The sequence below is a fragment of the Lagopus muta genome, chromosome 24 (genome assembly GCF_023343835.1).
Source record: "Lagopus muta isolate bLagMut1 chromosome 24, bLagMut1 primary, whole genome shotgun sequence".
Lineage (NCBI taxonomy): Eukaryota > Metazoa > Chordata > Aves > Galliformes > Phasianidae > Lagopus > Lagopus muta.
The window spans coordinates 4461210-4484953 of NC_064456.1; the positions used below are offsets into that span (position 1 = coordinate 4461210).

The window sequence follows — 23744 nt, forward strand, 5'->3', positions numbered from 1 at the left end:
TGCTGTCCTGTGAAAGTCACAAAGCCATCGGTGCACCCTTATTCCCTTGCAAACAGCTCCTATCTCACCTGAGCAGGCCCCAGACAAGGCACTGCCGGCAGCAAAATGCATCTGATTGTAGTGTGGTAGGAGGTGAGCACCCCAGGGCACTTGCTGTTGTGCTGTTTGTCCTTGTCCCCTTGCAGACTGCTTTGCTGACGCACCCTTGTGCTGCTGCAGGCAGGGAATGGAGCATCCTCGGGTACTTTGACCCCAGCAGAGCTCAGTTCCAGGCTCCTGACCTTCTCCTTAAACCCCACGGGGTGTTTTTAGCCACTTCTAGCTCACACGGGCTTGTAGGGATTAATGCAGCAAACAAGGCAAACAGGGGATCCGTCTTGCTGACAGCGCTGCTGCCGAGGTGACGCTTGGAGGCTCAAGAAGGTGACATGTTTACTGAGAGATGGGAGAGATTTACTGCCTGCCTGGCACCGGCTGAAGACAGATAACAGCCTGGTGGCTGGAAGGCTGCAGCTGGCAGGACGTGAGGACACGGGCATGTCCCCACATCCTTGGGAGGGACATGGGAGCCTGGTGCCATGGGGTGACAGACCTGGCCTTGCCTGTGCAGTTTGATCACAGAGGGGCTGTTTTTTCTTTTTTTTTCTTTTTTTAAATCTCCTTTCACAGCTGTGAGCACTTTCACCCTTGAAAGTGTTTCCCAAAGGATCTGATTTGGGGACGCCTCTCTTGGAAGGGCTTTTTGGAACTGCAGCTTCTCCAAGCAGCCTAATGTCTGTTGCGTGGGCTGAGTTTGCTAAGCTGGATGGACAGCAAGAAAACGTGCTCATGTCCACACTCTTGGGTATCTGAGAGCTCCTGACTTTTGTGGATTGCATCAGGGAATGCCCAGCGCTGAGAGATGCATGAGGAGGTCTTGCAAAGCACTGATGTCTTCATCTTCATAGTAATGTAGCATTTAAGCAAGCGATATTTCAGGGCCAAGGTGTTAGTGAAGGCAGCTGAAACCATGACGTGGCAAATGTCCTAGGGACTGTCTTTAAATTATCTGAATTTGTCGGGAAATAAATTATGAAAATTAATAAATAATTATAAATAATTAATAATTAATAAATAATAATATAATAATAAATAATTATAAAAATAAATTATCTTCCAAACATTTGCTTGGCAGGTGAACAGAGGGGAAAAAACACAGGGCCTGAAGTACATAACCAGCCCATGCAGTGCTGTGCACTCTGCTTTGCAAGGCTGATGCAAGCACCCGTTTGGGGTGGTTTTGCAGAAGGAGTTGTGTGGACTTTTCAGCTTCTGGTGTGGGAGGAGCCCAAACCGTGCAGAGAAATGGCAACTTTGCTTTTGCATCCCCAAACCAGGCTGCAAGGTGCCCACCACCAAGCAGGACAACCTACCAGTCCTCCAGTTCTTCTCCCAGTTTTGTTCCTCTCCAGTCTGTCCCCAGTATGGCACTGTGTTTTTGTGGCAACCAATGGCTGTTCTCCAGCACAGCCCCAACAGGAGCAGCGGGGCAGGATTTGCCCTATTTGTTTTCAGTGAGATGACAAAATGCTCCTGCAAATGGGGCAGAGATGGACTGATGGCAGAGATGGACTCTGCTTTCCTTAAACCCCACAGCTTCTCTGAACTGGTGGGCTCATGAAGCCCAAGGGTGTGGGTTTGTTTTGCTCCTACCAAATGCTGGTGCCAGTTGATGTACTCAGAATTACTGTTGATCTGAAATCATTCTCCGCTGGAGGAGAATGGCCCTTGGAGAGGTGCCCGCCGAGGCCCCTCACGCACTTGAAAATTAATTATCAGCCCTTTAGAACAATGCACAACCCTGCTGTTATAATCAGCGAGGTCACATCGCTTTTGCAGCCCCGATCGACAGAGAGATTCATGGAGATTTATTGTCTCCGCATTGGGAGCGCGGCATCATGAACCTCAGCGTCCTGCTCCACATCATCTCCTCTCAGCATCAGCCCCATTCCCATTGTGGTGGGTGGGTTCTCGGGGGCACCAGTGGGGCTGGGACACCCCTGGGGGCTCAGCGCCTGCATGCACTCTGCTACAGCCTTGCTTTAATGGGTAATTATCTTGACAAGATAGAGTGGCTTGTCTGCGTGCTGAGATGAATGTGGGGAGAGGCCCTACGTTGAGTGAGAAGATTAATAGCCCCTGTCAATAACGTGGAAGAAAGGATAACTTGACGGGTTTCGCATGAGTAATCCCCACAAAGTCCAAAAGCATTTTTATAACTTTGAAGCATGGGCTATAAATCCCTCTCCTTGATATCATCTTTTCTTGTTGGTCAGTTCGCTATCAATTTGCCTCAGTGTGCTGTCAGCTGCACCTTCGTGTCTGGGGTGGTTCGTTCCCATCCCAGCATGGGGACGTGGGAATATCATCCTTTCCACTTCGTGGAACCAGGATGAGTTCTGGGTGCCCTCAATGGAATGCTTGTGCCTCTTTGGAGGATGAGGACTGTGCCTTTTGCTGGCAGGGAAGCTCTCCTTCCATCTGCCTGGGGTCAGGGCTCCCTGGTGCAGCATCGCCTCGCGGGAGATGCTTTCTTAGCTGTAATTAACAGCATGTTACATCGATCGATGTCTTCTGTTAAATGATGAACATGTTTCCAGTCCTATTAAGGGTGGTTATGACAGGAGAGGCAGGCAGCTGTTGCTGGCAATTAGTGGGTCCTTGCAGCATCCTGCAAACGGGGCTGGCAGGGGAGGCTGCAGTGTCAGGAAGGAGTGGGGCTGCTGGGGGGAACACGAGGGGCACAGGGGGACGGGGGGACTGGGAATGTGACAGAGGACGAGCAGTGTTGATGGAGGGCTCCTGGATGGCCCCTCGGTGCCAATGGTGGAGAGGGTGAGGATGGGATGCAAAACACAGCTCAGCCCTGTGTCCTGCCCAGGGATGTGGGCTCTCAGCTGCGTGCCCCATGAGCAGCGCTGCTTTTGTGTGTCTGCAGACCGGGAGCGGATCGGCCAGGACTCCTCATACGAGCAGGAGGGCAAAGTGCAGTTTGTCATCGACGCCGTCTACGCCATGGGACACGCTCTGCACAACATGCACAAGAACCTGTGCCCTGGCAAGGTGGGGCTGTGCCCCAGGATGGACCCGGTGGATGGCGTGGAGCTGCTCAAGTACATCCGCAACGTCAACTTCTCAGGTCTGGGGCTCTGGGGAGCCAGTCCTGCTTGCTGGGTGTCCTCTGCTATGGGTGAAAGCGCCCACAACTTGCTGCCTTGCATCGCTGCTGGCAGAGGTCCCACAGCATCATGCTGCTGTGCCCTTGTCTGTCCTCAGATCTCTGGAAATGCATCTTTTCCTCTGCTCCACCTCTTTAATAAACATTTTCTGTCTTGTCCTCCTGATTGTTTCTATTTATCTCCTCTCTCTGATCTCCTCTGCAGTGTCTCCTATTTATTTTTCCCTCTTGCTTGGTTTTTCTCTTCCCTCCTTTTATTAGTGTTTATTAGTTGACTTAACATTAAAACTATTTTTCACTCTTTCTTAAAAGAAGTGGTAATATGGCCATTGTAACAGCACTCCCTACATGGCACCACCAATGAATTCCAGCTCTTGGTGGGACTGCTGGGCTGAACTGTGGCTCCCCAAATGGTCCTTGTACCAGCTCAGGCTCAGGAATGGTTTCCTTTCTTGTTTTCTCCCCCTTCCCTCCTCCTTTTCGTCCCCACTTCTCTCTCTTTTCCCTCTTTTCCTCTTCTTTTCTTCTCCCTTTTCTCTTCTCTCTTTTCCTTTTTTCTTCCATTCCTTTTTTTTTCCTAAGCGCTTTTTCCACCTGGAGCCCAGGCTGGCACTGTCCTGGCTGCTTGCAGCAAGGATCCCATGCTGGGGTGAAACACCAAACCCTTAGATGCCATCATTCATGGCACTCTGTGCTGCTGGGAGCTCTGGGTGCTGAGCCGTCCCTCTCCTGTAGGCATTGCTGGGACTCCAGTGACCTTCAATGAGAATGGAGATGCACCAGGACGTTACGACATCTACCAATACCAGATCAGGAACTCCACTCCTGAGTACAAAGTCATCGGGCACTGGACCGACCACCTCCACCTGAAGGTAAGGCAGGGGATTGTCTTGCAGCATCTGAGACTCAAGGGACACCTGGATGCAAAGTCAGGCAGCCAAAGCTGTGGTTTGGAGAACTTCAGCAGGTGTTTGGCTCAAGCATCAGCTGGAGCACTTCTTAAATGAAAAAAGGCCAAGGAGCCTGGAGAGGGGGAGGCTCTGGGGAGACTTCACTGTGGCTTTCCATAGTACCTAAAGGGAGCTTATGAACAAGAGGTAGACTGACATTTCACATGGTCTGATAGTGATAGGACAAGTGGGAATGGTTTTAAATGAAAAGAAGATGATTCAGGTTAGATGTTAGGAGGAAATTCTTTACGCAGAAGGTGGTTAGACCCTGGCACAGGGTGCCCAGAGAAGCAGTGGTGCTCTGTCCCTGGAGGTGCCCAAAGCCATGGATGGGGCAGCCTCATCTGCTGCAGGGCAACCAGCCCATGGCAGGGGTTGGAACTGGATGGGCTTTAAGGACCCTTCCAACCCAAACATTCTATGATGTGACATGACCAGTGGGCCTGGTGCCATCTCGCCCCACAGGTGGAGAACATGCTGTGGCCAGGGGGTGGGAGCCAGCTCCCCAGCTCCATCTGCAGCCTGCCCTGCAAGCCTGGTGAGAGAAAGAAGCTGGTGAAAGGCATCCCCTGCTGCTGGCACTGCGAGCGCTGCGATGGCTACCAGTACCAACTGGATGAGTTCCACTGCAAGCGGTGCCACTTCAACGAGCGGCCCAACGAGAACCACACCAGCTGCACGCCCATCCCCATCATCAAGTTGGAGTGGAGCTCCCCGTGGGCTGTGGTACCCGTCTTCATTGCCATCGTGGGCATCATCGCCACCCTCTTCGTGGTGGTCACCTTCGTGCGCTACAACGATACGCCCATCGTCAAGGCGTCGGGGCGGGAGCTCAGCTATGTCCTGCTGACGGGCATCTTCCTCTGCTATGCCACCACCTTCCTCATGATCGCCGAGCCTGATCTGAGCACGTGCTCCTTGCGACGCATCTTCCTCGGGCTCGGCATGAGCATCAGCTACGCCGCGCTGCTCACCAAAACCAACCGCATCTACCGCATCTTCGAGCAGGGCAAGAAGTCGGTGAGTGCCCCGCGGTTCATCAGCCCCGCTTCCCAGCTGGTCATCACCTTCAGCCTCATCTCGCTGCAGCTCGTGGGCGTCTGCATCTGGTTCATCGTGGACCCGTCCCACTCTGTCATTGACTACGAGGACCAGCGGACTACAAACCCCCACTTTGCTCGGGGCATCCTCAAATGTGACATTTCGGACCTCTCCCTCATCTGTTTGCTTGGGTACAGCATGCTTCTCATGGTCACCTGCACTGTGTATGCTATTAAGACCCGCGGGGTCCCGGAGACCTTTAACGAAGCCAAACCCATCGGGTTCACCATGTACACTACTTGCATTGTGTGGTTAGCCTTCATCCCTATATTTTTTGGGACGTCGCAGTCAGCAGAGAAGGTAAGGGAGGTGGAGGGGAGCAGTGTGGCTGGTGGACCTGTGGGCTGCCAGGAAGGGGCTGAGCAAGGAGGGATGCTTTTTCATGAACCATAAGAATATCTTAAGTTGGAAGGGACCCATGAGGACGTGGTCTTGCTGGCTTGGATATGGTAGTAGGAAGCACTGATTTGAAACTCCTTCTTCACTCAGGAGGTTTTTTTTGTGATTTTCCTCATTCTTCCCTTCCTGTCTCGTGTCATTTCCCCTCCCCCCCTTTTTCTGCACACTGTAATCCCCATTGCTTCTCTCTGAACAAGCATGGTGGAGGCTGTCTGCTGCTGGGTGGGGAGGATGGGCCCATGGGGCATCTGGGGATTGGGCAGGTCCAGGCCCAGCGTCATTAGCACCAAGGAAAAGCAACCCTGACCTCTACCTGTCTTTTCTCCTGTGCCAAATCAGTGCTCTCTGAAATCCCCCAGAGCTGGGAGCAGCTGGAGATGAGGGAAGGGAGGAGCAGAACCCCTCAGCACTTCAGCGGGGCACACGGCACCTTGCGCCTTCTCACTCGATTGCCGCCTTGCTGCGCTTTTAATTAACACCCGTTTGTTTGACAACACGATGCTGACAGCAAATTCCTCAGCGTGGCTGTGAATCACACAGGCTGTGATGGGACGTGTGGCCCTGCTGGAGCTCTGAGTGCCACTCTGCAGCACTGCACAGGATGGGCAATGCGAGCAGTGGGTCTGCTGAAACCCACCACCCCATCTGCCTGCCTCCCTCCCTGTGCTGGGGGCAGTGCGTGCTCTACCAGCCTGGATGAAACCCATGCTCAAGTGAGAACAAAGGAAAAAATCTCATGAATGAGAAAAATCCCCTTTGCCTGCCAGACAGAACGGGAATCGCGTTTGTGTTACATGCGAGCAGCTCACGCCTGCCAGCCCTGCGCTGCCTGCAACAAATAAACCTCACTGCTGCTATTCCCTACAAATCCCTGGCATCAACATCCCCAGGGTGACTGCCACTCGGATTCCCCTTCTGGATCCATCACAATTAGGTTAATTATCCCCTGAGTGCGTCCCCATTGATGCCGAGCTGCTGAAGCAGTGCATTTTGGAAGCACGTATTACAAGAGTTGGCTTGCTGCAGATCTTTTGCTGTGGGCACTGGGCTTTGCAAGTGTCCTGGAGTGCTGGCTCTGCTCAGAGCACCGAGTCTGTACTCACACCTTGAGCTTTGCCTCATCTAAAAAATCCCTTACCAAGGCATCCTGCTCTGGCTAGAGGAGTGAAGGAGAATTAAAGGAAATAAATGGAGCCTCTCGCAGCATTTCCATTTTGATGAGATGGCAGGGGAGATACTAACAAGAAAGCAGGTTTTTTAAGAAATTATTGCAAAACAAAAGCTCCCTTAAAGCCGCCTTAATGTGCTCGGCATACTGTGGGTAATAAAGATGGAAATGATAATGATTGTAGATTATGCGCAAGGTTGCTCACCTCTTCACTGCAGCTTGTCATGGGATAATTTAGGGCTGCCGAAAGCTGGCTGTCAAGTAGCAATTCGACAATAGGCTGTGCCTCACTTCGGGGGCTTGTAATGCGCAGGGCTCCTCTGTTATTAGGCTGCTAACAAGCTGATTAGAGGCGGAAAAAGTGATGTTCCCAACTCCCCTTGGATGTGGTCTCTTTCTCAATGCCTGTCGCTGCCAAGCTGTCCCAGGAGGGTTGGGGGTGGTTTGGCTCAGGATGAGGATGTGCTGCTGTAGGTGCCTTTGTGGAACGTCCCTGGGGCACGGGGTGGCTGCAGGGAGAGGAGCAGTCAGACGGATCGGGTTGGGTGCTGCTTGGTGCTGCTGGCCTCAATGTTTCCACTTTGGTTTGTGGTTTGAGGGAGACAAAGGTCCTAAAATGTCATTGTGCAGCCTGCACGGTGGGGTGGAAGCTGGGGGTGTTTGTATGGGCATTGCCCTGCAGCGGTGTTGGCGCTGCATGGGGAGCTCTGTGGGGTGCCTTCAGATCCCCATGGGAAGGGCCACCCTCTCCTCTGCCCCTGTGCTGCCTGGACTCATCTCCATTACTGTCCCTGCAGAGCACAGGTTTTTGGGTTTTGTGGAGTTTTTGGGATGCTGTGGGGCAACCTCCCAGCAGTGCGCAGCCCGTCCACCACAACCCCAAATGCGGATGAAAATCCCCATTTTCCTTTTATTTCTCTTTGCCTCGTGCCTACAACTTTGCATGGAGGTGGCATATTATTACAACAAGTCCCCCAAGCCTTTGCTCAAAAGAACCTCTTATCCCCACCGATCCCAATGGATTACAGAAATAGCAAGAACAGAGGATCTAAAGAAAGAGACAATTTCCTGCGCTGATAAGGCAGCAGCTGAACAGCGGTGTCATTGTCTGGTGCTCTGTTTATCACATTTGCTTTCAGCAAGGGAAGAAGAGAGAGAGAGGATGAATAAGGAGTGTCCAGCAGTTTGCTTAGTGCTGCTGGGGAAGGGATAAGTGGGATTTTCCTTCCCCAGCACCCACTGCAGGGGCTGAGATTGATGCTGCTTGCGCAGCTTGCTCGGCCTCTTGCAATGTGTGATTATTGCCAGATGATGCTGAACGTGGGTCATTGGTGCCTAGGTTTGGGGATCGGTGCTGGCTTATTTAGGGTTGATGAGGTCCCTGGATGCAGCAGCATCTTGGCTCAGAAAAAGGTTGGTTTCTCTGATCCAGGCAGTGAAGAAAGGGATGCTGCTGAAGGGGGAAGCGTGGTGTCCTCTGCCACCACAATGCCCATCTCAAAGGGCTTTGGGGGCAGCTCAGATGTTCTTAGTGGAGGGCAAAGGAGGGCCCTGGGTTGGAACCCAACTGAGAGAGTGGGAACCAAAAATTGCACGACATGGTCATGTTGTGGTGTGGCCAAAGGTTCAGTGTGAAGTGCTTTGTTGTTACCTTTAGACTCCAGGCTAAAATATTCCACTTTGAGCCAAGAAAGGGGGCTTGCTCTGGTGTGACACCAGCACCAGCTGTTGAAAATGGGGCTGTTTGTAGCAAATGGCACCTCAGGGTGAGGGCAGCCATGTGAGACCAGGATCCTGTGAGACCCCTGGAGTGCTGTGGGGGGTTGGGAGGGGCTCAGAGCAGAGCTCCCTGATCGCCAAAATGCCTCCAAATCTTGAGGCACGGGTGGGAGTCAACAGCATGGAATGTAGCACGAGAGCTGCAAAGCGAGGTTCCTCCAAAAGGCATCTGCTGGAGAGCAGTGGGCCAGAGAGCAGAGCCATCCATGGTGGGATACAGGGATGTCACATCGAGCTTCCATGGTCCCCAGGGCAGGGATTGGGGTCCTGGAGCTGCTGACCCAGCGCTGCCCTCACTGCTGGCAGTTCTGTTCCAGGACACTTGTGGGAAAACCTGGAGAGCTTCAGCCAATAAGAGAAGCAGGAGTAGGGGGAAAAAATAAAATAAAGGAGCAGATATTCTGGCACAGAGAGCTGTTTTGACTTTTCCTGATGAAGTGACATTTTTATTTCTAAAATCTGCCTAAATTGGCTCTGTGTGCATATAGGGAGAAGGTGGAACAAACAAACTGGCATGTGACAGCAATAGGTTTTATTCTGGGGACAAACCAAACTTTGCAGTTGACTCACTGCAAGCTTTGGTGCTTTTTTTGCTTTTGTGCTGAGTTGGAAGGCTTTGGGGATTGTGTGGCTCCTCTTAAAAGGGGAGAACAAAACAAGAGGTTTCTTTGCATGGTTGCATCTGGGTCCTGCAGGTCCTGGGGTGGGATGGCAGCCCTGGCCAAGAGCTGCTGCCTCCCACTGGCTCTCACGAATGGGACAGAGCTGTGTCCTTGTACCTTATCCCTGCAGAGCACTATAGACCTTCCATGCACTGAGGCAACTTGCTCCTGAGGCTCCATAAGATGCTGCCAGGAGCTGGGGCACACCAGTGGGTGCCTCTGGGCTCTGCCCCCCAGATCCCATGAAACAGCAGCAGAAGAAACCCCGTGCACCAGACAGCTCTAGGATAAGGTTCAGAAAGTGCATTAAACCTCCTTGTTAGTGATCTGCAAAGCAGCCCCAACATCTGTGCACAGCTGGAGTAAAACAAACAGTGTGTGCACAAAGCACGTGAAGACCTGGAGCTCACTCCCTGCTCAGCCAGGGGAGACCCAGGCGTGAGCCATGCAGCATAGGAGGGGATGCTGATGGAGAAGGGATGGGTGAGAGGTGGGGATGGGAGGAGGGAAAGGATCTTTTTGCCTCTCGTCGCTGCCTGCTTCAGATGCCCCTGGCTTGTGAGGAGACTGCCAAACACTTTCCATAGAAAAATGGATTATTCTACAGTCAGATTAATGGGCTTTCATTTTGCAAAACATCTGTCACTGTTAGTCCTGGACAGTGAGCGTGAAATTAGTTTTGACTGCAGAAAGGCAACGTCGGTGTGTAATATGTGACTTACATGACAACGGCCCACGAACCAGCTGGGGAGTGGGGATTACCTGGTGGGAGTTGGTGGGGCTGTGGGTGCTCCAGGCCCTAGGGATGAAGTGTCCTCCCTGTGCCCATCACCATGGCACCAGCGCCACCCATTTCCCTCCGCATCCCGGTGAGCCGTGTTGGACTGAGCTCATCCCTTTGTGTCTTGCAGATGTACATCCAGACCACGACGCTCACCATCTCGGTGAGTCTGAGTGCCTCAGTGTCCCTGGGCATGCTCTACATGCCCAAGGTGTACATCATCCTCTTCCACCCGGAGCAGAACGTCCCCAAGCGCAAGCGGAGCCTGAAGGCGGTGGTGACGGCGGCCACCATGTCCAACAAGTTCTCTCAGAAAGGAGGCTTCCGTCCCAATGGAGAGGCCAAATCAGAGCTGTGTGAAAACCTGGAAACACAAGGTAATGTGGCTCATGGTGGTGGGGCAGCTGGCAGGCTGCAGCCATGCTACGCTGCACTGCGTGAGTGCAGGCAAGAGGTGTGCTCTGGTTATCTGCAATGGGAGAGAACATCATCTCCTGCCCGTTGGCAGAGCAGATTCCCTCTCCGTTTGTTTATTCCCACTCTAAAAACACAATTTTTCATCACTGTAGCCACATGGATAAGATAGGACTTATCTTGCCCACTCCCTCCATCCTCTCTGCAAACCCACGTGCGTTATCCCATGGGAAATGCTGGTGGGTGGCTGGGATGGGAAATATGCTGCCACTGCTATGAGAGACACCAGGGCTTCCTGAAATCTGTGCGCTTGCAATGAGCATCTGGGAAAGGATCCTAACAGGAAGGCTAATTAGGATCTAATAGGAAGTCCATAATAGGGTCTGGTGGGAAGATGGGTGCCCCTAGAACCCAGATGGGGCTGATGCTGTCCTGGGGACACAGCTCTGATGTGGAGAAAGAAGCCTGGGAAATCCCTAGAAAGGGAACGTGTGACTGTTCTGCATTTGCGTTTCCAAAAATAGAGCCTTGCAGGAGGAATAAATGGTTGGAGCCAATCCTGTTGAGGTGCTTTGAGAAGAGAAATCTTGTTTGGGCTAAATCTGAGAAACCCCCCATAGAAATACTAGCATTCCTCGTGCACCACCACAGTTTCTGGATTCCAGCATCAGTGGGATGGAGTCCAAACTGCTATTCCACAGATAGCCATGATTTCCTTTGTAATCCGGCTCTCGCTCCCTTCCCAGTCTGAGCTATTTCATATCCCTTGGCATCATCCGTATAAGCCATGTGTTCACATCTTCCTGTGCAATGGCTCTTCTTGGCTGTAGCCCTCTATGTGTCTCCAAGGGCAGTTTCCCTGCTTAATCCACTCTTTCCATCTACCAGCGTGAGCTGTGGAAGGCAGCTATGTGGTCAGAGCCCTTTTCTCTCCATGTTGGAAGTTGCTTTTGTCAGATGCTGTCACAGCTCCTTGTGGTCTGTGGTCCCACCCCAACGTAGCAGTGGGTGAGGGTTTCCCTCCCATCCCCTTTTGTCTGTGGGGATCTGTGGGCTCACTGGGAGCAGAGCAGCCCCCATCTGGGGAGCCAGGCTCCCCATGACATTGCTGTCAGTGGTGCTGTAGGAGCATCAGCGCATCACCTCCCTCCAGCCAAGAGCATCTCATCCACAATCCAACCCCACATCATTCCCATGTGCTCTCTGTTGCTGTGCTGAACATCCTTCTCCCCGCGGGACTCAGAGCAGCAGCCTCCAAGGCTGAGATGTGCTGGAAGCAGGAAGCTGAGCTCCTGTCTGCTGCATCTCCAGATCCGATGTGTTGTGCATAGGGAATTGGGGAGCTGGGTGTGCAGCAGAGAGCAGCAAGCCTAGCATGACACTGCTGCTGGTGCAGGAGGCACTGAGGGGCTGTCAGTGCCAGGCAGAGGGGCTGTTCTTCGCTCTGTCACCAGCAGGTCACGTATCCTTAAACAAACAACAGAATGAATAATTCACAGGGCTTTGATATGGGCAGATTGGCTATGAAAACACTGCAGTTAACAAATAGCTCTGTCAGCTCTAATTTCTTATGGCCTATCTAATTGTTATCTGGGAATACCAGTCGAAAATCCGCAGTGAGGTTCATTTGTCAGCGAGGCACTGAGACAGAGGGACAGCATAGAGTGGGCATGCAGGTGTCCTGTGTGGATGGCAGAGCCCATGGGTTGCGTAAAGGACGCCTCTGTACTGCTTGTAGGGCCCTGGCATTCCCTGTGTCCTTGGCTGAAGGTGTCTGCTGTCATCCGTGGGGATGTTGTGGAGTGGGTTCTGCAGAGCATCGTGCCTGGCTGCAGCACCAAGAAGAGCCAAAAGCTGTGAATCGCTGCCCACAGCTCTCCCTGGTCTGTGGTTGCAGCCCAAGGACAGCTGCACAGCCCTGCAGGGAGCTGGACAATTTCTTATTCGGTGGCATTTTCCTGACTCTGGGCTTGGCTGCAGCTTGTCCAGTGCATCTGGGACACGTGCGGCTTTGTAGCCATTGCTCCCTGCTGTGTTTGTCTCCATGCTGAGGGCTGGTGGCTTTGGGATGGTGACGGTGAGTTTGTGTGGGTGTTCTCCAAACCTGGATATGGGGTGCAGTCATCCCAGGCTGGGATGGGGCTGCGCTGGCTGCATGCTGCCGTGCACTCCTCTCTCACTGTCTGCAGAGCAGGGCTGGGGCAGGAGGAGATGCTGGGAGCATGGAGCACCTGCAGGTCTGTCTGCAGAGGATAGGTGATGTGGCTGGGGGGCACATCCTAGGGCTTCAGGATGGTCTGTCTATAGGGCTCAGCCCTTCCATCACAGCTCTGTGCCATCGCAGGAAGCCAGCACTGGTTGGATCCACGAACAAACCCCACCAGCATCTCCCCAACCAGATCGGGGTCATGGGATGGGATGAAGAACCACAGAATCACTAAGATTGGAAAAGTCCAACCCCAGCCCAGCCGCACCATGCCCACTAACTGTAACCCTCAGAGCCACATCCTCACTGTTTTGAACCCTTCCAGGGATGGTGACCCCACCACATCCCTGGGTGGGTGGCATGCAGGGCGGTCGGGCAGATAGCACCACCTCTGCCCAGCTCACCACTGTCTCTCTTTTCAGCACTGTCCACCAAGCAGACCTACGTCAGCTACAGCAACCATGCGATTTAACTGCAGCCATCACAACCGCCTGGCACAGAGGGAGGCTGCGGGGGGAGCCGACCCCAGCGCTTACAGCAGAGCCCAGCGGGGAGCAGGACAGGGAGGTGACAGTGGGGTCCTGCTCTGGGCCGGGCTGGGGGCTGAGCTCCCATTGGAAGATGATCAACAGCAGCAAAAAATAAAGTAAAAATCAAGAAACAATCGAAATTAAGCACCGACCACCGTGACGATGCATGCCTCCCCACGGAGGAACAGTGGAGCAGAGGGGATGGAGCGCGCGGAGGAGGGGACAGACTGCCGCGAATCTTTGGGTTTTTTTCCTGTATCTTGGCAAAAAAAACCCAACATTTTCCCTGTTCTGGAATTCGTGAGGTTGTTTGTGGTTGTGCAGAACCTTCTGTTCTCTTTCTTTTGTTTTATTTTTAATAAATTCTCCCGTTTTCTTTTGTTCCCATCTTCCTCCGTCCCCCTTCACTCTCCCTTCTCCAACCAAATTCTCTATGTTGCAAAAAGGAAAAAGAAATAAAAAATACATAAAATTTAAAAAAAAAAAAATTAAAAATAACTGGAGAATGAAATAAAAATAAAGTAAAACCTAGACTGTGTTCAAAGTGCTGATTTCTATAGGTGGTTACTTAATGTATGTGATGACCATATGGATTGAAATATGTCTGCTTTATGTACCGACCAGTCAAAAAAAAACAAACACACACACACACACACAGAATTACAAAGTTCAGTGCCTGGATGTTTATGAATTATTCGATGACTGTGTAGAGCATGATCATTTTTATACGAGGAGATTTCTAATAAAAGACCATGGTTTTGCACTCGGCGTTTGCTGCCTCTTGGTGACTGTTTGGTGAGGGAGTTGGGATGGGGGGAAGGTTTGGGATGGGGCTCAGCATCCTTTCTCTGTGGGTGGGTCCATGTATTGGGATGGGGCAGGGACAGAAAATGGCTCAGCATCACATCAGGACACGTGCTCATGGCTTGGGGTGGAATCTGGGGCAGAAAGGGATGAAGTCTCCTTGTTTGCCCTTTCCCAAGGATGGCTCTGTGTGCACAAAGGTATTTCCCCTTTTTTTCCCCTTTTCACAGGTGAGATCAGCTGCACCCCCATCAGGACCCAGCTGGGTTAATTAGGACATCTCTGGCTCATTGCAGCCCTGTCCTGATGCTCCCTGTGTGGAGGATGTGGCCCCAGTGCCAGCCTTGGGAGCAGCGCATTGCACCAGACGTGGTGCCCAGCTTTGGAGGGCTTTGGGTTTGTCGCTTCTTGTGCCTTTGTCTGTCTGCTCTGGGAGGGCACTTGGAAAGGCAAGGTAACGAGTGGTTGCTCCAAGCTCCTCTTTGTTGCTGAGATCAGATGGGAAGTGGGAAAATGAGGCATGGACAGATGCTGCTGCCCCAAAAAGTTGCCTCCAGCTTTGGGGCAGGCCGTTGCTTTGGGTGCTCTGCAGCAGCTGGCTGGAGCATCCCACCCTCAGAGGCAGATTGCTGAAGTGTCCTCCCATCCCTTTAGCTGTATTCCTCCCAGTGAAGTTATCCAGTTTGGGGTGTTTTTAGACCTGATTGCAGCCCCTAGCCCCACTCCTGTGCCTGCATCCCCCAGGGGAGGTCTCAGTGCTGCTCTGAGTGCTGCAGGGACCGTCAGCTGTCAGCACTGCACTGCTCCCTGCCAGTGTGGGGAGGGCAGAACACGGCTGGAAGGCAGGAGGTAGGAGAGAAAAAAGGGATATAATGAAAAGCCTGGAACTTTGATAAGATCACACTTGTCAAAAGAGCTCCTCAGGAGGAAAAATTGCTCCGCTCCTGCTACATCCATCACTGTCTGATCGGATGCGAAATGCTGCTTGGTTCAGAGGGCTCCCAGAAAACCTGAGTTGATGTCTCTGACTCTGTTTCTGTTTCTGAGTTACCAATCTGCTGGTTTTACAAGCAGCTTTCCACCCCAAACTCTGCCTGACAGTGACGGGGATGGCTGATCCCACCTTAATTACAGCACCTCCTTGCTCCTATGAGGGTTGCTCTCCTCCTGTGGGATGCTCTGAGTCCTCCAGGGGAGATGTAAATGGAGAATACCTGCTGGCACCCAGCAGATCCTCGTGCTCATTTGGTCTCTGATGATCTGGGGAGGCTCACAGCACAATGCAGAGCTGGAGACAGCTGGGGAGCAGGAGGAAGATCCAAGCCAGCCCTGTGCCCAGGCAGCTGTTGTAGCAGAAAGGGATCTGAGCTGTACTAAGGGCTGGAGGGATGGTGGGCTCTGGGCTCCAAGGGCCAATCCCAAAGCAGTGCTTCTGATGCTTGAGCAAGGAGTCACTCAGCCAATTTTTGAATGTAGTTTCAAGCAGATTCATGTCCCCCTCTTGCTTCAGGCCTTGTTTGGACACAATAGCTACCCTGATTTCTTGATGGATCTGGTGGAGTGTTAAATCAAAAGAGTCCTCATGTGGGCACTTATTTTGGTGTAAGCATGCTTTGCTGCAATTCAGTCTTACTCCTTACAGACTTGCAGCCTAAAAGATGGAAAGATGCTCTTAAGCAGACACGCAAAATATTTGCTCAAGTCCAACCTCGCTGGTCTTGGAACGGAATTTTAACTGGCCCCATTTTTATCCACTCAAAACCCACCCTTGCTGGCACCATTCCTGCACGCCGCTAAACAGACCTGCGTCCCTCCCAGCGCTGGCAGATGCAGTGACCTCCGAACACGGCTGGTTAATTTTGTGTGGCATTTCATGACACAGTGCCGCTTAATTCTAGATGCTTATTTGATTATGAAAGCTAATTAAAAGGGAGCAGTCTATCAGCAATTGAGATGGATATAGAGCGCTGCAGATCTGGGCTGCGGTGCTGCTATCTGCAGAGGCTGCTGGGGCATTTTCGGGAGCTAGCTGGCATCTCTTAGGGTCTGATTTCAGTTTTGCTTAACATATTGGAAGGCAAGATAGATATTGAGTGTTCTGGTGGGGGGAATTCCTGTTTTTTGACGCTTTATGTACGTATTTTTGGTCCCTGTACTGAAATCTGTGCTGCTGTTCTACTTGCCTCTTTCCCATCTTAAAAGCATTGCTCTGATTTTTCTTTTATTCCTGTGAAGGACTGTTGAATTTAAATAGCACTAATTGCTCGAGTTCCCCCTGGGGTTGGCCTGCACGTTTCTTCACTTCTAATGGAAGCTGAGAAATGGAGGAGGAGCCCACGGCAGCGCTGCCTCCCTGGTCTACCTGCTCAAATCTCATCCTCCACCTGAGCTCCCCCTCAATGCTTTTGGGGTCCCTTTCTGTTGTGTGTTAGGTCCTGGAGTTGTGTGTGCATGCTTCGTGCGAGGCAGCAGCGTGGAGCCCATCATTAACACTGTTCTGCAAGAGGCAAATTACAGACTTCAGTGACGCAATTAGGCCAACTCCATAGGAGATGGAAACACAAAATCATTTCTCTGTAGATTTCTCAGCCTCGTCTCTCGGTTGCCCACCAGCCGGGGCTGGAACCCTCCTGTTGAAGCCATAGCAGAACTCATGTGTAAGCAAATCTGGAAGAAGCAGGTGGATTGGGAAGGTGGAGGATGCAACACCAATGGCGTATCCCTTGCTCCAGGACAGGTCTCCAGTCATCTCCTCTCCCACTGGGAGAACTGCACAGTCCCAGTTGGAGCTCTGAGCTTGGAACAAGGCACAGCTTGCGCTGGGAGCAGAAAGCAGCAGAGTCTGTGTTTGTGCTCTGTTGTGAGCAGGTTGGGCTGATCTCAGCAGCAGGGAGCTTCACTCCCAACGAGAGCCATGCCAACCAAAACCTTTGCCGCAGAGCATCAGGCTCTTGTAGCACCGCTGGGAGCTTTGAAGGCACCAGAAGATAGTCTGAGCACAACTTTCCTTGGCTATGGGAAGGCAGGGAGGAGGCAGGAGAGCTGTGACAAATGCATCGGTGATACTGAGGGGGTGGGCAACGCCTTGGAACCATCAGCAGATGGAAGATGCACAGTGCTGGGAGCAATGGGGCCACAAAGGGAGGTGGGAGCACCCCAGTGCCAATGCTTTGGGTTGCCCTCAGCACAGCATCCATGGCCACGGATGGAGGGTCAGCCCCAGCAGTGATGTTCTCTGTATGGCCAAGAGAGTCAATGGCAGATTGTGTTGAAATCTCACTTCAGCGGCAAAAGCTGCAATTAGCATTTAATGAAGCTTCTTGCTTTTATTTTTAGGTAACCTCCGATTCCCTGACTGTGTAATTTAGTCCTTCATTGCTTGGAGATAATTAAAGTATGTCACTATAATTTGCTTTTTTTAAAAGCCTGTAATTATGTTTTTATTGAGAGTAAAAAAGGAGAGGGGGAGGGGGAGATGAAAACAATGTCGGAGGAGGAGAAGGCTTTGGATGGGCAGAGGGGGTTTCATCTGGCTTCAAGCCTTAGGAGAGCTTTTCAGGGTGCTGGGTAGATCAGTCACAGAGGAAGATCTTCTGTATGAGCATAGGTAACAGCAGATGGGTAAAGGCAAGATGTGGAGTCTCAGGTGGAGATATGAGAGTTCTGGGTGCCTGCAAGACCTGAGTGTTCATGCATTATGTTCATCAGCAGCATAACCACAGCATGTGCAAGGGCTGTGTGTGCAGGACCAGCTGCCTGGTCCTTGGTGCCATTCTCCTTGCAGCACCCTTCTGTCCTGCACTCCAGGCATTGCTCTGCAGGACATGCTCAGCCTGGAGCAGAACAGCTGAGGTCTCACCCTTGCAGCCTCCCAGCCCTGCCAAGCCCAGCAAACATCTGCACACGCTGGGTGCCCACCATTGCAATCTGGTGACAGCAATGCTTTGCTGAGTGCTGACTATATCTAGGGATAGCTGGGTTTGGATTTCAGGTTTTCCCATTCCTTTTGCACCCTTGTGATTAAGGGCAGTAATAAATGCAGCTCCAGGAGGACCATCTACACAAGCTGATTCCTCCCAGCCCTGCTGCCACATCACCAGAACTTCCCCAGCTCCGTCCATGACCTGGGAGGTGCTTTGCTGAAGGGAAAGTCTGCTTCTGCACAATGCAGGGTGGTGTGGCTCACACATTAAGTACTCCCTGCACAATGACCAATGAACAAAGAGGAATTAAATCAATCTTCCCAGGCCTGCCAGGACTGCACAGGCTTTGTTAGATGCTCCTTGCAGTTTGGGCTGTGTTGGCATCTGTAGCTGCTGCTGCTGGATGTCAAACATCCTATGTCCATCCAAACCCTTTGGCACTAGTGCAGAATGTGCCAGCTAGAGCATCCTGCCTTGCTCCAGCCCACGTAATGCTGTGCGTGGCCTTGGGGTGAGCACTTTTCCAGCAAAGCTGCTCCCCTGCAAAGAGCCCTGACAAGAGAGCTTGGCTATAGCAGGGGGAACTACTCACTGACAATTCACAGCCTGCAAATTGGCAGGTGGAAGGGTGTTGAATATGGGAAAAAAATCAGGCTAATTGATTGGCCTGTGGCCAGTTCACAGCCAGAGAGAGATGGAATGAGTGGGATTGTTGGATTTTTTTTTTTTCCTAAGTTATTCTTGCTCAGATTTTTGAGCACTAAGAGGTTACATTTGGTTTAGAATATATTTGATTCATTAAAACGTTGATCTTTTCTGCTGCAGAGTTCAGATCTGATCCCAGGCTTTACTCCTTATCTAAATGCAAAGGTTTCTTGCCAAATATACAAAGCAGGAAAAGCCTTGGTGCTTAGGAAAAATGACATGATGAAGAGAGAATGGTGCTACACTGCATTCCAGTGCAGGAACCCACTGCTACTTCAAGCAACATCCGCACCGGTGCGTGCTCAGCTTCCTTTTGCCCATGCTGTGCTGAAGTTTTTAGGATGCCTTGCCCATTCCCACCACTTGACATGTCTTGGTTCTGCAAACAGCAGCCTGAGGCCCTGCAGCCAGCTCAGGTGTGAGGTGCTGTGTGCTGGGATGCTGTGAAATGTGCTGTGGTGCTCTGAAGGAGGTCCACAGGAAGGAGGTGGCTCTTTGAAGCCATCTGCTCCTCAGGGATGTGGGCTCATGGGATGCTCTGTGGTGGAGCAGCAGCAGCTCAGGGACTTGTGCTATTGTCTACCCTCAGGATGTGCACTCACTGCTCTCCAGGGGTCTGAATGGAGCACAGTGATGGTGATCACCCCCTCCCCACTTTGCTTGCAGAGTGCATTTGCTTCCCTCCTCACTGTGCAGAAATCCCCCTCCCAAGCTCTGTGTCTCACCACCTTCCTCGCAGAGCCTTTGTTATCTGCTGGGGATAACAAAGGGAAGGAACAGCACTTAAAACCCAATAAAACCCACACACCATCATCAGCTTTTGTACTGGTTGCTATGGGAACCCCATACATGCACCGGAAACGCTGGAGTATGCAGATGAGCTTCTTAATTAGTTCTCCTCAGTCTTTCATGCTCCTGGTGCAGCAATTTGATCATTAGATGAACATGCCACTTAATTATCCCTGGCTTAACCAAACACGAGCCAGGGTGACCTTTGGGGAGAACAGAGAGCCTTGGGAGCTGTGGGAGGGGTGATGAAGCTGGGGGCTTCTCCAGCAGCTTTTGGGCTGGGGAGGGGCTGTGCTACTGCCCCCACTGCCCCCACAGTCCAGTTATTTGGGGTTCAGCAGCATGCCAGGGGCTGAATTTGTCTTGAGGAAAAGGACAGAGCTCCTTCCCTTCCTCTGGGGCAGCAATGAGAAGGGTTGGCTGGAAAACCCAAGCCTTGATCCCCTCTGTACCCCAGGGTGGGCTGCAGCTTTATCCTGACACTGCTGGTCCCCAGGGGTTGGGGTTGGACCTGTTGCCTCCAGCTTAGTGTGCCAGTTCTGCTGAACCAGATTCCAGCCCTGTGCATGCGTGAGCTCTGGCTGTAAATGCTATGAGTTTTTCACCAAACAAGCTTCATTAATCGTCTAATAACCGGATTAATTAAGGACACTGAAAGTAAACAGCAAGAGTGTAATTTGCCTCTGATTGCCATGTAATTGCATGAGTATGGTCCTATTTGCATATGCAGAAAGTGGTGTTGACAGAGGTGTTAGGATCAAGAATAACAATTTATGGAGAGCATCCATGTCCTTCTGGTGTCCAGAACCCTTTACCCACTCCCTTCATTGATTTCGGTGCTGGTTCTCAGACTCCTTCCCAATTAGCCATCTCTCCTGCTGTTGGTGGAGTTTTCCAAGCTATTTGCTCTGGCAAACATTGATGCTCCAAGCAGATCTGCTTGGGTACATTCGCCTGTGTTCTGCAAGGAGGTGCAAGGTCTCTTTTTCACCTCTCTTTCTTGGGACTCTGACGAATGGCCATGCTTGGAAGAATTTGCCCTTGCAAGCCTCATAGAGATTCCAGTGCCCCTATGAGAAGACAGAAAAAGAAATGAAATGGGGACACATGGTGAGGAAATCAGATGCTGTGTGGACTGGAAGCAGAGCCAGGGACTGAATAGCAGAGTCTGAGTCCCACACCATCTCTGCCTCTCACGTCCTCCACCCCTCATCAGCTGGTCTTCTTTTTTTCCGGCGCTTCTCTCTTTCCCTGTGAATGCAGACATCTGGATGGTGACTAATCTTCCAATTCTCTGCCTCCCATTAGCCTCGGGTGAGTTTTCTTCTTGTCTTTGACCTTGTCTATGCTGGATCTGGGCTGCTTGAGGAATGGGAGCGCGTGGTGCTTTGCAGAGATGCTTGCACGCTTCTACCATGCATACAGGCATGGACACAAAGGGAGAAGCTCAGAGGACAAATCCCAGCGTGGAGAACCCCCAGGGTAACACAACTTGGTGGAGACCTACGCAGGGCTGTGACCCACATCTGGCAGGATTTCTGGTGTCCCCATTTCCTTTTGCTCAAGGCAGATGCAGCATCTCTGCTCCCCAGGAATTTCAGAGCGCTCTTTGTGCGCTGATGGGCTTGGACCACATCCGTGTGCATTGTTTGCTTGAGAAAGGCACCTGCTGCTCACTTGTGTGCCTCAACACGCAATGAGGATAAGAGGCAGCAAATCGGAGCCTTTGGAGCCATTGTTTTAGAAGAGGGCTTGCTGGCAAAATGGATGGGGGCGAGTTTGCCAGCAGAACACTGCCGACAAAGAGCTGTAAGTGCAAATGGGGACCTGGGACCCCCCTGCCTGCCTGTGGGCATCTTTCCCATCAGCTGTTTGTTTCCTTGCAGCATCTGAAGGTTTTGGGCCAGTTTCCCACAGCTCTAAGTGCCATACCTGTCCCCAACAGCTGCCAAGCTCCATTCATCACAAGACAGCGTTTTGTTTTCCTCTTCTGGAAACTCGGAACATTTAGAAAGAAATCAGGTTTTCCCTTGAAATTCAGTGGGGAGAGAGGTGGAAGGAAGGCAGCCTTCTGTTTGTTTTGCACAGCCTTTCTGTAAGCTGCTATAAACAACCTGTCATCATATCTCCAGCGAGGCAGCTGAACAGGCTCCCCAGGTGCCTGCGCTTGGTTCCTCGCCATGCGAGGTCTTGTTAAAGGTGCTGTTTGTTCGTGGTTCAGCACGGGCTCCCTTCGAGCTTGAAGAGCAAGATGAGGAAATAGCAGCAATTTTGATTAGGGCATTATTGTGAACTTCTGCAGTCTCTGTTTCCTGCGGTGCACGAGGAGCTGCTCCTCCTAGAGCAGCTGGAGGCCGCACCTTGCAAAAGCTCTGCGGTGAAAGTTTCAAAGCAAGAAGCAAAGGAGGCAATGAGCGCCTCCTGAATCCTAAGGGGCTGTGGGTGTTGGCACCTGCTGTGCCTTTGAGACCCGTCCCATTGTCAGCCTGCTCTCTTCAGGGAGGGAGGCCGAGGTGAGGGCGCTGCCATGGCCCACGTTGAGCTGTGTTTGAACGCCTTCAGCCCTTCCCCGAAGCAACGTGGGGTTCCTTCTGGAGTGGAACTATCACTGCCTCTGTTTAGAGTGTTTCTCACCCTTTGCTCCCTCTGCTTGCTGGCTCCTGAAGGGGAAGTATTTGGCCGATCTCTCGAAACCTATGGACGTGAACCCACCACTGAGGTCTGATGTTTTGAAGGCAGCTTCCTCCTCCCCCTTCCTTTCCTGCCCTGTTGCAGTCGATGCGAGGGGTCTGCGGGAATTCAACTTGGTGAACCCAAAGGTTTGGGCATACAGGCTCATACAATATCTTGACTTGAGCAATCTTGGCTTTGAGGATACTGAGGTCTTAATTCAATATCTGCATGCCCTTGGCATGTGCAATTAATCTTTCCCTGATCTCACTCTTGAGTTCCCTCTCCTTCCTAGTGGGCTTTGCATTCTGGTGCCATCTGCCTTTCAAGGCTGATGAGGAAGCTGCCTCCGGTCTGATTATCAGTGCTGCTTCATTTCTATTATATCTCAGATGCCTTGTTGTCTTTTTTTTTGTTGTTGCCTTTTTTTTTTGTTTTTTTTTTTTTGAAGGGGGGGGGGGGGGAAGGAACCCTATTTTGTGATTTTTTTTTCCTCTTCTTCTCTGTAATTAGATGTAGCAGTGATCAAAATATGTTGCATTGCACTGCAAACTTCTCCAGGCAGATGTTTCATGACCGGAGGAGAGATGACTTCATCATCCTCTGCATTTGGGGAAAATTAAAAGAGGGGAAAAAAAAAGAAAAAAAAAAAAAGAAAAAGAAAAAGGAGAGCAATGGATTTCCTGTTGTGTGAATACAGCTCTCCAGGCTTCAGGGGAGGGATGCACACAAAAGGAAGCAGGAATGGGAAAGGGAGGGAGTGCAGCCTGTTTTACAGCAGGGCTTGCAGCACAATGCAGGCTGGCATCTCTGCATTCTGAATTTATGGGCAGCACTGAGCCCCTCAGCTGCTGCCTCACCCCTGCAGCACTTCAATATGGGCTTCCAGAGCAGCGAGGGACAGTGCAAACATCCACTCTACTTCCCTTTGGCATTTGGATGTCTTGGTGTGTTGCATCGTACTGATGGAAAGAATGGGGGAATTCCCCACATTTGACCAGCAGAGGAAGGAAGGCCAAAGGAAGAAATGTGGAAAGGCTGCAAATGGCCTTGAGTTGGGGAATGCTGACATGAACTACCAGCAGCCCTGGAGCAGAGGCGTGGGTTTGGCTGGGGAGTGTGCAGGGATAATACATCCATCTCCAGTACTGGGGACACCCAGCACGATTCCTCAAGTGCAGCTCAATAAGTGAGCCATCAAAAGCAAAAATGACAGCAATTCTGCAGTCAATATAATGTGTCTGCAGGTTAAATAAATAATATTTCAGTGATAATCATTCCAAATGACACTATTTCATCCACCACAAACATGTGGTTAAGCTCTCATTAGTGGAGACTACAAGCTTTGCAGGAAGCACAGGGCTTTTGAAAGCAAGTCTCTTTGGATTGTGCTGCTATAGAAATTCCTAGACTGCTCTTGCAAGTGTTTAATAATGCCTGAGACAATTGGAAAGGCTGGAACCCTGAAACATACCTTTATTTTATTTCTTTTTCTTTTTTATTTTGAGTTCTGTCTTTTTCAGGTTCTTGATTCTAAAACTTGCTCATATTTAATGGTCTATATTATGGCCCTTGGTCTCGGCAGAAAAATCCACATGGCATTTATTTTCAAGGGTTTTTATATCTATACATAGAAATACGTGTAT

General features: G+C 51.3%; 1 protein-coding gene across 2 annotated transcripts in view; it reads left to right on the forward strand.

Annotated features, from left to right (window-relative positions):
- GRM4 (glutamate metabotropic receptor 4) overlaps positions 1-13705 on the forward strand; it is a 43890-nt gene extending 30185 nt beyond the window's left edge. For both annotated transcript variants that reach the window (XM_048925692.1, XM_048925691.1), the window contains exons 7-11: positions 2978-3178; positions 3953-4089; positions 4633-5568; positions 10188-10434; positions 13100-13705. In XM_048925692.1, coding sequence (XP_048781649.1) covers positions 2978-3178; positions 3953-4089; positions 4633-5568; positions 10188-10434; positions 13100-13149 — 1571 coding nt within the window. In that variant the 3' untranslated portion in view covers positions 13150-13705. The remainder of the gene's footprint in view (positions 1-2977; positions 3179-3952; positions 4090-4632; positions 5569-10187; positions 10435-13099) is intronic.
- Positions 13706-23744: the final 10039 nt, after the last annotated feature.